The 12,717-nt window shown below is 40.8% G+C and overlaps 1 protein-coding gene across 22 annotated transcripts in view; it reads right to left on the reverse strand.

Annotated features, from left to right (window-relative positions):
* The window catches only part of NUSAP1 (nucleolar and spindle associated protein 1), a 67,954-nt gene that overhangs the window by 20,712 nt on the left and 34,525 nt on the right, over window positions 1-12,717 (reverse strand). For 21 of the 22 annotated variants that reach the window (XM_089905206.1, XM_089905259.1, XM_089905251.1 and 18 more), the window contains 3 exons: window positions 5,994-6,062; window positions 1,936-2,079; window positions 773-929 (listed from right to left, as the gene is read on the reverse strand). In XM_089905206.1, the coding sequence (XP_089761332.1) occupies window positions 773-929; window positions 1,936-2,079; window positions 5,994-6,062 (370 nt within the window). The remainder of the gene's footprint in view (window positions 1-772; window positions 930-1,935; window positions 2,080-5,993; window positions 6,063-12,717) is intronic. The other variant, XM_089905261.1, reaches the window with a different exon arrangement.

A 12,717-nucleotide genomic window follows, 5' to 3' on the forward strand; every position in this document is an offset into this window, starting at 1 on the left:
CTGGTGGTGAAGTGGTTAAGAACCTGCCTGCCAATGCAGGGGACACGGGTTCGAGCCCTGGTCTGGGAAGATTCCACATGCTGCGGAGCAACTAAGCCTGTGAGCCACAACTACTGAGCCTCCGCTCTAGAACCCACGAGCCACAACTACTGAGCCCACAAGCCAGAACAACTGAGGCCCATGGGCCTAGAGCCATGCTCCACAGCAAGAGAAGCCACTGTAATGAGAAGCACGCACACCCCAAGGAAGAGTAGCCCCTGCTCACCGCAACAAAGACCCAACGCAGCCATAAATAAATGAATGAATGAATGAATATTAAAAAAAAAAAAGAAAGAAAAAGACACACAGAGAGACTGCCACATGATGAGGAGGCAGAGATTTAGCTGCAAGCCCAGGTCTACAGCCACCACCGAAGGTACAAAGGGGCCAGGAAAGATTCTCCCCAGACTCTTGGAGGAAGATGGCCCTACTGACACCCTGATGTTAGACTCCAGCCTCCAGAACTGTGAGAGAATAAATTTGTGTTTTTTGTTTTTGTTTTTTTTTTTGGCCGCACCGTGCGGCTTTCAGGATTTTAGTTCCCTGGCCAGGGACTGAACTCGTGTCCCAGCAGTGAAAGCGCCAAGTCCTAACCACTGGACTGCCAGGGAATTCCCAAATTTCTGTTGTTTTAAGTTGCCCAGTTTATGGCACTTTGCTATGGCAGTCCTAGGAAATTAATGCACATGGTTACCCTAGCAATTTTGGATTTTTAAAAAGTTACTTGGCATACCATTTATTCCACTTTTTCCTGAGGGCACTGCATTCTCATCTTGACTCTTGTTTGGTAGAGAAGGAGCTTCTACAACAGTTCTGAGAGCCTGGTTTTCATGCTTTTCTTGATTCTGGAATTCAGTAGGATCACATACTTTTATCTCTGAATGATCCTGCTACAGATTTTAAAAGAAAATAAATGATTTCAATAACAAATAAGAAGGAATCACACTTGAAAATTGCTAAGAGTAGATCTGAAAAGTTCTCATCACAAGAAAAAAACTGTAACTACGTGAGGTGTTAACTAGACTTATTGTATATATATTGTGAAATGATCGCCACAAATATTGAATCATTACATTGTACACCTGAAACTGATAGGATGTTACATGTGAATTATATCTCAATTTAAAAACGTATCATTAAAAACATTGCTTATATTCAGACATAAAGAAAGAAAAAAGTAATCACTGCCTTCCAAAGATAGGTACCAAATTGAGGAGGAAAATGAATTAAAGAAAGAAAAGTAGAAGACCAAGATTTTTGAGTGGCAGATTTGGTTCTCTGCCTCACCAAATGTCATGAGAACATGCATCTGGGAATAGTAGAGACTAGGGACCACTGGAAGGCATACAAGGCAGAGGCTGCTCTCCTAGGGAGAAGAAACTAACTAGACAAGCTAGTGACTAAGGGACTACACAAAGCTAGAAAATAAAAATTAGGACCATCTTGTAAAAGTTACATTTGAATGAAAGGATAATAAAATCAGAGTCCTCTCAGAGCAAGTGGGAGAAGCCCTCGGAATCACGTGGCCACACTGTTCAAAGACTAAGCTCAGCTGATCACCAGGCCCGGGACAAGATAGGAAGGAGGAAAAAAAAAATCATATTTGATGTTGGTATCTCTTTCCTTCTTACTTACTATACCTCACTTAAGAAAACACTCAATGAATGTTCATATTATTCAGCAAACATTTAATTTGTGCTTAATACTTACTAAGTGCTTCCCGAGTGCCAATGCCCGGGGTGTGATGAGGCCAGACTCAGGTCTGCACTTTCATGGAGCTCACAGCAGTGTTTGCCACCACCCGATATCATAAGGGAATTAAGAGAAGGCTCCCTAATAATATACCAGTTTGGGCACAGGTGGTAGCTTATTTTTAGTTTGCACATTTCTATTCACCTGGGAGTCAGGGCTCCTGTAGACAGTCCTGCGCCTTCTCCTTGTTTTGGTGACATGGCCCACTGGCTCCCTCTCAGCTTGCTCCTGGCTGCTGAGCTGTACCTCAATCTCATCACAAGAAGATGCAGAAGTTTGAATTTCATCCTGAAAAAGAGAGACATTAATCTGCCATGTCCAATGTATAGAGTTACAATGCTCAGGAAGAATCAGAATTTAAACTGAATAAAAAATATGTATTACATATGCAAGAGATAATTTTAAAACCCTCCAGCACTAAATTATAGGCAAGGACAAGAATGATAGAGTATTCAGAAAGAAACACTTAACAACCCAAGCTAAAAAACTAGGCTTGCAAAGCATTCAAAGGTATCTTAGTGTGTGTAAATAAGCCAATTATTTTTTGGGGGGGGCCACACCACATGGTTTGTGGGATCTTAGTTCCCTGAACAGGTATTGAACCCAGGCCCATGGCAGTGAAAGTGCCAGGGAATTCCCACAAATTATTAAAAGTATGTTAATTTACTGAATATACACTATATGCTAGGCAGTATGCTATAACTGATAACAATTACAGCTAATATCATAACTGCACTGGGCTAAGTATTCTCATGGATTATCTCATTTATTCCTCAAAGCCTATGAGACAAGTATTAACATTATCTGCAGTTCACAGGTAGGGAAACTGAGGCTTAGAGAGCCCAAAGTAACTTGTTAAAGGTCAACATAAGGGAGTAAGGATAGAAAGGGCATGTGCATTATCATAAACTAGAAGTAAAGAGCTTTGTCATCAAAACAGCATGGCACAGGTACCAGAATGTCCTGAACAGAACTGCTTCCAGAAGAAATCATCGTATGACAATGGTTGCACCTCACATTAGTGGGGGATGGTTGGATTCATTATTCAACACATGATGCAGAGAAAACATTGACTATGTTTTTGGTGAGGGGGTGGGCAATGAAACATGATCATTTTCTCACACCAAAATGAAATCTGGATGGATTAAAGATTTAAATGTAAAATATGAAACTATAAAAGCTCTAGGGAAAAATAGGTGAATTATATCCTCATCGAGTGTGAGGAAGGCATTAAGCATGTTATCCTACCTAGAGATGATAAAGGAGAGGCTTGATTTGTTTTTGGTGTTTTTGTAGCTTTTTAAACGTAAATTCTAATTTTTTGAAATAAACTAATACATACATATAGTTAAAATAATAAAATACTAAAGAGTATAATGAAAAGTAAGTCATTCTCTGCCCTACCCTTCGTATTTCTAGGGTTTGATGTTAAGTGGTTACTTACATATCACTAATGATTTGCTGATGGGATATTCATTTGTATTTTCAATAACTATTTTCAGTGCCTCATGTACTAAGATTTACTTCATTTGTACCACTCTCATCTCCCCATCTTCTTCCTAATAGACTTATACCACTTACCCACTCTATTACCTTTGCAGCTTTTAACATTCTTAAACCTTTATTTCTTGTTCCATGACTGCAGACACATATCCTGTAAACTGCAGATATTAGCATCCTTATACTTTCCTTCACCTCCTGTCCTTATCTCAACTTCTGTCATCTATTCTTTAAGTTGTTAACATTTATAGCTTGTTATGTAACCTTAATTGAATCGTCTGTGTAGCTTGATTCCAGGAGTTGATAATTCAATAGGTTATTGTAAGACATTTTTCAAGGCTTTCATTTGTTTTCTGTATCATGTTTCCTTTAGGGTCATCTTCTTCCTTACAGAGAAACCTTCCAGCATTTTAGACGGTAGTAGACAACTGGTACTCTGCACGTGGAAGTAGGGAATAAGAGGGCTTTGCATCCTGACTTTTCAGTCCATTTCAGTATGGTGACTGGACCCTACCCTCTGAGAGTTAATTTAGTTGCCTGGGATTTGGTGAGGCCTAAATATCAGTGTTTTTAAAAAGCTCCACAAATGATTCTCCCACACATCCTGGGTTGAGAACCACAATATAAAATAAATGTTTTGGTTGTAAAAGAATAAGGAGGCTTAAAAAATGGAAGGTTTTTAGACGGAGGTGAAATATTACAGAAGAATAATAGTTCTAAGTGATCTAAGATCCAAGGTATACCCAAAGAAGGGGATGGCTAATGAAGAGTGGAAAAGAAAGTCACAGGACTTAAGGAACAGGGAGGCAAGGGTAGTAAGGGACATCCAGGTGGACCTTTGAATTCACCCAAAGTAAGGTCAGGACAGGAGATGATGAGCCAGGCAATGAGACAGTGAACACTGGAAAGCAACAAGGAAGTCAACAGATGAGAGATGAGAATTGGTGAGCCTGAACTCAAAGGAGCAGGGATATTTACGTGAGAGTAGAAAGACGCTATCTGAATCCTACTTTCCAACTCCCTGGATAGTCATGAAGAAGAAGAGAGGAAAAAGAAACTGTTCTCACTACAGAAGTGTAACCCTCAGGTTACACATATTGCTGGAGTATAGACACACTTTAAAAGTATTTATTGCCCCCTTACCCCCATTAACACAGTACAGAAGAGGTTCTATAACTGGTTTAAAACATATTAACATGACTCCCAGAGATGTCTTGTTTTAACCCCACACACCTTAACCAGGGTATGTTAGTTTGGGAGGCCAGCAGTGATCAGGTAGCATATGTTCATTCCTGAACGCACCATGATGTAACTGTAAAGACTCGTATAAGCCCAAGACTGAAGTTGCACAGCTGGTTCTGCGAGTCCCCAGCACACAGTCAGACTAACCTACATACAGAGCTGCTCCAACTCATATAGTTAAGGCTAATCTACAGAGGGAGAACAAGGCATCCAGAAGGTCATGCTCCTTAGATGTGACCCACACCTGTGCACTTCCCTAGGTGACGATTTGGAGGTCTGGAAGCTTACCCATCTGTCTGTCCTTGGTAATATTACTGATCTCTTTGCCATGTATTTGGACTGTGCTGACTCCTGCAGCTTTAGATAAACTGTCTATGTCAGTTCTTTCCACCAACCTAAGCTCACTATTGACAGATTCACCACTTAGGAATTCTATAGCTGACCAAATTTTGATTATCATCCTGCTCTTGTGAAAGTTTTTCAAAATGGAATGGCTCTTGAGATGCTGAATTTGAAACATGATAGATCATTTTAAATTTAGCCCATCAATTACCACCCAAAGTAAAATCCTGATTTCAGATGGCACTACGATATGTATCCTTAACCATGAAAAACTTTTTAATTAATTAAAATATCTATATTGATTTAGTTGATATAGAAACTTAAAGGAATCCAAAATCAATTTTGTTGTCTATTTTATATTAATTAAACCTGGAATCAAAAAGAATTTTGAACATTTAAAGTTTTTAAATGTTTATAACCTGGAATACAGAGAATTACGGAGTCTATAAAGACAGAGAGAAGGAATTCAGATGCTCAGTTCATGTTTATATTTACCTTCATTTCAAGATATATAATGGATGCCCTCCAAAGCCCAGTTCCTTAAGGCCTTTCAACATTTTCCTGTATTTCAAGTTAAGAATGAAGCATTCATTGATCATTTAGGTGTTGAGACTTGTCAGAACTCTTTGGGGTGGGTCTGAAGCAGCCATGACAACTGCTCCCTCCCATCAGCAATGGTTTAGTTTCCCACAAGTCACTTCCACAGTCCCTACTTCATGTGATTCTCACAACCCTCAATTCAGCAGAAAATATGTTATTTCCATTTCAAAGACCAGGAAACTAAGAATAAATGATTTGAGTTTTCCAAGGTCACACATACAAAAAAGACAGAGCTGCTACTTAACTGGGTTTTTCTGACCTCAAATCCAGTTCCCTCCCTATTCACACCATTTGGCATACATGTGGCAACTAGTAATTAATCTTTGCCTTTGTATGAGAACATCTTATTCAACAGATTACAGAGGCAGCTTTGTCATTTATAAGAATTATGAAAGAATTTACAATTACCAATGAATCTCTTTGGTAACAAACAGCATGTCTTAAGTCATCACCAACTGTGTTTATCATTTATTAACTGATTGTTTTGCTATTTAATAGGTGATGAAAATGTTACTTACCTGATTCTCATTTTCTTTTCTAGCTTCATTTTTAAGGTGGGCTTTTAAGGCTCTTAACAACTTGTCTGCCTGCAGAAAAGTTTAAAGACCTTATCAGTAGAGCCAAAAATCAAATAAGCACAAAAGATTCATTGAACATTTTCTCCTGTTCTTGTACTCATCAAATGTCATCCGGGCAGGCTAGGAGTAGGGTAACCAAGATAGAAGGGGTCCCTGTCCGCACAGATTTCACGGCAGAAGCCAGAGAGGAAAGTGGCAATTATAGCACAGTGGGGTAAATGCCCACATGAGGAAGCTCAGGTGTCGTGTGAGAACACAGGTGGGCTGGGCCACCAAAGCCTAGACCGCTAGGGTAGACTTCAGTAGGTAAGTGGACATGCCAGTCCTAAGACAAAGATGTGAGGTCACTAGCTGCTGAGGCTGAAGGACAAATAGGAGAGAGTGGGACATAGGGAAAAGGGTAAAAAAATAGCATGGGAAGGTAAGAATGTGTGGAGTTTGAAGAACTAAAGTTTAGTGTGGGCTGAAGCAGGGAGCTGTTGGAGGGGATGGTGAGAGAGAATGTTGGGAAAGTGGGCCTGATCCTGCTAGGCCTACTAAGCCTCTAAAGAGTATGAACTTTACCCTCGGGGCAAAGGCAGTCTGCAGTTTGCAGCAGGGCAGTGGGTGACCAGTTTTGCATTACTCAGGATGATTACTCTGGCTGTATAATGTGCAGAATGCATTTGGTGAGGGCAAGATGGAAGACAGGGCAAGGGCCAGGAGGCTGTTGTAGGAAGCCAGAGACGACTTCGGCCTGAGCTAGAACGGGACTGAGGCCACATGGATGAATTAAAAACTTTCCTAGGAAGTAGAATCAGTGTGAATGTGAGGGTTGAGGAACAGGCAAATTTATTATGCCTACGTTTCTGGCTTGGGCAGCTGGTGAAGCACGTGTGGAGGCGTGGGGGGTCCTAAGATGGGGAAGGCCAAAGGCGCCGCCTTAGGAGGATGGCTACAGGTCCCCGGGGGAAGGGAACTCCTAGCTCCTCCTTCCACCACAGGAGAACTGCCCTTTCCGTTCTTTCCTGAAAGAATACTAATCTGATGGGTTATGTTTTCCTGTGCTTTCAAAGCTCAAGCACATGGCTGGGTTCTCATTCCCTCCTCTTCCACCAGCCATACAGTTGAGAGCCAGAGACTTTCTTCTCAAGGGGGGCCCAGCCACCAGGCTCGTCTCTTCTCTGCTCCTACCATTTACCATCAGCCACGTGTTCAGGTGAGAATGGCAGAGATCCCGATTTGGTTTGGGCTTCAGGGCACAGGACATGCTGTGCTCAGGCTGTGAGTTTTACCAGAACACTGTGCATCAAGATATCAGGCACCACACCGGCTAGTAGTAATAAAGGAGAGACCTATTTTCTACTTGCTGTTGTTTCTTGAACCTCTCTTCGGGTCTCCTCTGGGAAGTGAGTGATTGGCAGGGCAGAATTTAGGCATTCTTGGTTCTTCTTTTTTTCTCCCTCAATCACTTTACAGAGGTATGACTGACATACAAACAGCTGTCGATATTTAATACATATAAATTGATATGCTGGGAGATCAATATACACTTGTGAACCCATCATCGCTGCCTTAAATGTATCACCTCCGTTTCCTACCGCCCCCTTTGGATTTTTTTTGGTAGTAAGAGCCTTTAACGTAAGATCTAACCTCTTAGCAAATTTTAAAGTATTGTTAATCATAGGCTCTATGTTGTACAGATTTCTAGAACATCTTAAAATGCCATGAAAACCTCAAATATGCAACAGTGATGAAATGAAGGGCCTGTGGCAGAGCCAGGTGAGGGCATATAGCAGGAGGAATGATGGGGGGTGATGTTTGGGGGAGCTGAGCTGGAGGTGCCGATGTTAGCATCAGCACATTTTCATGCACTACCTCAACAACCTGTTCCAGGCACTGGAGAGACAGTGGTGAGCAAAACAGACAAGGTCTCTGCCCGCCAGGAACCTCTAAAGGTAGGCTACTGGGGAAACACCCTATTAACCAAGTAAGCAAAAATAAATGGTATGACATTAGGTGCTAGGAAGCAAAAACAAAACTGGAGGCTCAGGGTAGAGGCAGGGGAGGACAACCTGCGTTAGGATGGTCAGGAAAGGCCTCTCAGAGTTGGTGACTTTTGAGCTGAGATGTGAATGAGGCAGTAGGTGAAGATGCAGGGGAAGAGCATTCCCAGCAGAGGGAACACAAAGCCCAGAGATGGGCTGGTGAATTTGAAGGACAGAGAGAAGCCAGTGCGGGGAGCACAGTGAACACTGGGGTGAGTGGAGGGCAGGGAGACCAAAGAGGTGACCTGGGTCAAGAAGAGGGTTACCGGCCACAGCACGCAGTGTAGATTTCTTCCTTCTAACTAAAATTTTATTATAAAAATGTCGAGTCTATAAAAAGGCAAAATAGTCTAGTAAACACTGATACTCCTCACATAGATTCAGCAACCCTTAATATCGTCTCATATTTGCTTTCTTTCTCATTCATATGTATTTCTTGCCAAGCTGGTTGAAAATAAGTTCCAGACATCATGATACTTTACCACTAAATACATCAGCCATATCTCCTAAAAATAAGGGGGTATTTTCCTATATAACCTCTAATGCATTACCTAGGAAAAGTAATAATTTTCTAATATCCTTTGATACATAGCCTAAAATCAAATTTCAATTGTCTCCAGTTTTAGCTTAAAAAAATTTTTTTTCCCTCCAAATCAGGATCAACCCAAGATTCTCACATTACATTTGGAGAAGTTTGGATTTTATTTTAGGTGTGAGGAAAATTTGACGAGAACTGACCAGAAAAATGACATATTCTAAGTTTCAACTATCACCCAACTACCAAGAGAATACTATTTTAAGGCAAGAGTAGAGGCAGGGAGACCAGCAGACAGCCTGAAGCAGTGGTCAAGAAAGGAGGGTGTCATGGCCCAGGTTTACAGCACTGGAGATGGCACACAGGCCAGATTTCAGGTGTATTGATACTTGGGAGGAAGAGCTCACCAGGATGGATGGGTGTGGGCAGTGAAGGGGGGAATCAATCATTTACCGACACGGGGAATAGATCTTCATTGTTTTGACCTGATCATGCTGTTTACGATGCACTTAAATGCACAAGTCAGCAGATGAGAGGTCTTACTGAAGGTTTGGATTTGGGCGTCATTAGTTCCAGGTGAATCTAAAGTTCTGAAAATGAATAAGATCACCAAGGGAGAAGCACAATTAGAGAAAAGAAGGCCCAAGACAGAACCCTGGGATACGCCACATTTAGAGATTTAGCAAAGGAAGAACTAGCAAAGGAGACTGGAAAGAAGTGCTAGCAAGGCAGGAGAAAACCAAATATCAAAGTCTAGAAAAGGAAGTGGTCTGAGCAGAAGGGAGGGTTCAATCACGCCAAATGCTGCTGATGGGCAGGTGAAAATAGATAGAGATGGACCACAAGCTTTGCAAGGTGCAGGGCATGGTGGCCTCAAAAACATCAATTTCAGTAGAAAAGAACAGAGAAATTGGGCAGTAGATAAAAGACGTGGGTCAGGAGAGGGGTTTTGTTTCTTTTTTAAAAGATGGATGACATTAAGATTTGACTGGGCGCATTATGGAAATGAGCCAGCAGAGTGAGGGAAACTGATGCAGCGGAGAGGAATAACTGCAGGAGTGTAGCCTCAGAGCGGGGAATGGGATCTCCAGCACAAACAGCAAGGCTGCCCTTAGGCACAGCCTTTTACCATAACATATAACAGGTGGAAGGCAAAGGATACGGGGACAGGTGGGTCTGGTAATGGAAAGATGAGGTAATTCTCAGTTTAATTGCATCTATGTTTCTATGACCTATGAGGCAAAGTCATCAAGTGATGGAAGGGCGCCAGTCTAAGGTGAGAAGATATGAAATAACTGTCCTCAATAATGGGAAAATTAATGACTACCAAGGAAGTGTAGGAGAATCAAATAAATCATAAATTAAATTTATGGTCACATTTAAATTAAGTTCAGTCAACAAAGTTAGGGGATTTTCTCCAGCCAGGGTCAGCTGGTTAGTACAGGCAAGGATTAAGCACATAGCTTGTTTAATCAGGTGTGGAGTTTTGCCAGGTGAGGGAAGGGAGCTGCAAGAAGGTAGAAATAGTGGTAGTTTTATAATTGAAGCTTGCAAGAGTGAGAAAAGGACCCTGGTCGTACAATAAATCTTAGTAACTGACTCCTTCATTTTGCCTTACCATTAAGAGTAGTGTCTCACTATTATATATAGAATGGATAAACAACAAGGTCCTACTGTATAGCACAGGGAACTATGTTCAGTATCCTATGATAAACTATAATGGAAAAGAATATGAAAAAGAATATATATATATGTATAACTGAGTCACTTTGCTATACAGCAGAAATTAACACAACATTGTAAATCAACTATACTTCAATAAAATTTTTTTTTAAAAAGAGTAGTGTCTCAAAAGAAAGTTAATATTTTCTCTTCTAAATTTATTTTGAATTTTGTCACACTGGTGAAATTTACTTAAATCTTATTCTGTTAAGTTTTTTAAAAAATCAAATCTTGATAATATCTTAGAGCAATTTATTCAATTTTTTTGCTATGCACTTAGAATTTTAAAAAGGCAATTGATTTAATGAGTTCTTAAGCTGTACCAACTGTAACTTAAAACATTTTAATTATGGAAGATTTCAAATGTGTACAATGAACCCCCATGTATCTATCACCCAGTTTCAACAGTTATCAACATTGTGCTGTTCTTACTTCATCTAGTTCCCCCTCTTTTTCCTGGAGTATTTTATAGCAGATCCCAGGCATCATAACATTCTACCTGTAAATATTTGGCTAAGAGGTAAGGACTTTAAAAAAAAAAAGAAGCATAACCACAATACCACCATCATATGCAACAAAATTAACAATACCTTAATATAATTTAATACCTAGTCCAAGTTTAATTTTCTCCCATCATCTCAAAGGTGTCTTTTTGTAGTTGGTTATTAGAATGCCTCGTATAGTCAAATTTGTCTGGGAAAGAGCACCTCTAACAGATATTTGTTGACACCTACTATGCACCAGATGCTGTATGCTAGGCAAGCAATGAAGTCTGCAGTGACACAAAATACTGTACTATATACTTTTTCATATACTTCATATATACTTATATGAAAACAGGTGATTAAATGGCTACCCCAATCAGGTTCCTCAAGAGACAATGATAGGTGGGACTTTCAGAAGAAGATCCAAGTCGCAACAGTTCTTCAGAGATCTAAAAGGTTGTGGGACCTTCATGTTAGACGGAGCGCCGAACTCAAGTAGGAAACCTCCACAGTAACTCTTCACAAAGGAGTTACCCTCTGGTGCATTGTTCCAGTGCTCCCAAGAAGCAGTTGTAAATAGTAGCTCTGAATAAGTATCCAATGCCTCCCAAATAAAATGTACTGCACTTAGTGCTGTAAAGACTTCCAAGGTGGATGGATGAGATCCCTGTTCAACGAACTTAACGTTTAGTAGAGAACGTATCTACACAAATAACCACAGTGCCAGATGGAAGCCTGCAAGTGCTCAGAAAAAGTACTTGAAATTATACTGCCTTAAAGGTGCAGAGGGTTCCTAGGATCACTCGGGTGGTGGACCTGTGACCAAGGGAATGAAGAGGAGGGGACGAGGTGCCAGGTCAGTGATGACATTTCAGTTGGACTGTGATGAGTAATTGGAAATTATTCATGCAGATAAAGAAGAGGGAGAGAGAAGGGGATTTGAGGCCAAATGATTAAAATTAGCAAAGGCAGAAAGATGGACAAAGGTGCCAAGTGTTAAGGCACCAGGACAGTCTGGATGCTGCACTGGATAAAAGATTCCAGCCAGATTGCAAAAAAAAATTTAAGAGATTTAAACCAAGGAATTAAGATTTTGTTTATGAAGTATTGAGGAGCCATTAAATACTATAGCTCAGAAATATCTCCAAAGATAGCCCTTTATCATTCAGCTCCAACAGGTGCATGGGCCCTGATTATTTTGTTTAAACCACTTAAAAACATCTGTGAGGACTGATTTAGGTATTCACTCCGTGTAAATACCACAGCTTGCAGAACAAAACTCCAGGGTACACGTTAATATGATGTGGGAAAATAAAATATAGAGAACCCCAATCCTGAATTGAACCCTTACATTTTCCCCCAAACGTTCTGAAGTCTCAAAGACCTCACCGGTTTTGAATAGAACACTACCACAATAGTGATCAATAGAGGAACGATCCGACTAAATCAGGGCTGAGTTGTAAAAACTTATCCACGGGGGAGGTCCCCTAAAAGTCATCCTTTCTTCCAGGTCCCCCATTTAAGTAGCAGATTTGGGGCGCTGTTACAATTTACAGAAATGTTAGCTGTTTGGAGTTTTCCAAAAGCCAAGGCAATTACTTCTGTGACTGCCTAACAATTAATCGGCATTTAGATGCAGCATTCCTTTAGCTCTCTGGGCCTGCGTTTCCTAACTGATGCCCTGGTATAAGTAAGTATAACTGAGTACTTCCAATAAAACGAAACCAAACAAACCCTTTTGGAGTCGGTGTCTTTGTGAGTCCCCAGGAAAGTCAGCCTCAACATAAGGTGAAAACTATGGCTCCCTCTCGGTTTTGCAGAGTTAGTGGGACCCTTCTGTGAACCAAATCTACCGCCCCAGGGCCGGGACAGCAGCCTCAACCTTTGGAATTCCC

Source organism: Delphinapterus leucas, chromosome 2 (assembly GCF_059928025.1).
Source record: "Delphinapterus leucas isolate spDelLeu-1000000601 "Yukka" chromosome 2, BTC_Dleu_Yukka2, whole genome shotgun sequence".
NCBI classification, from domain to species: Eukaryota; Metazoa; Chordata; class Mammalia; order Artiodactyla; family Monodontidae; genus Delphinapterus; species Delphinapterus leucas.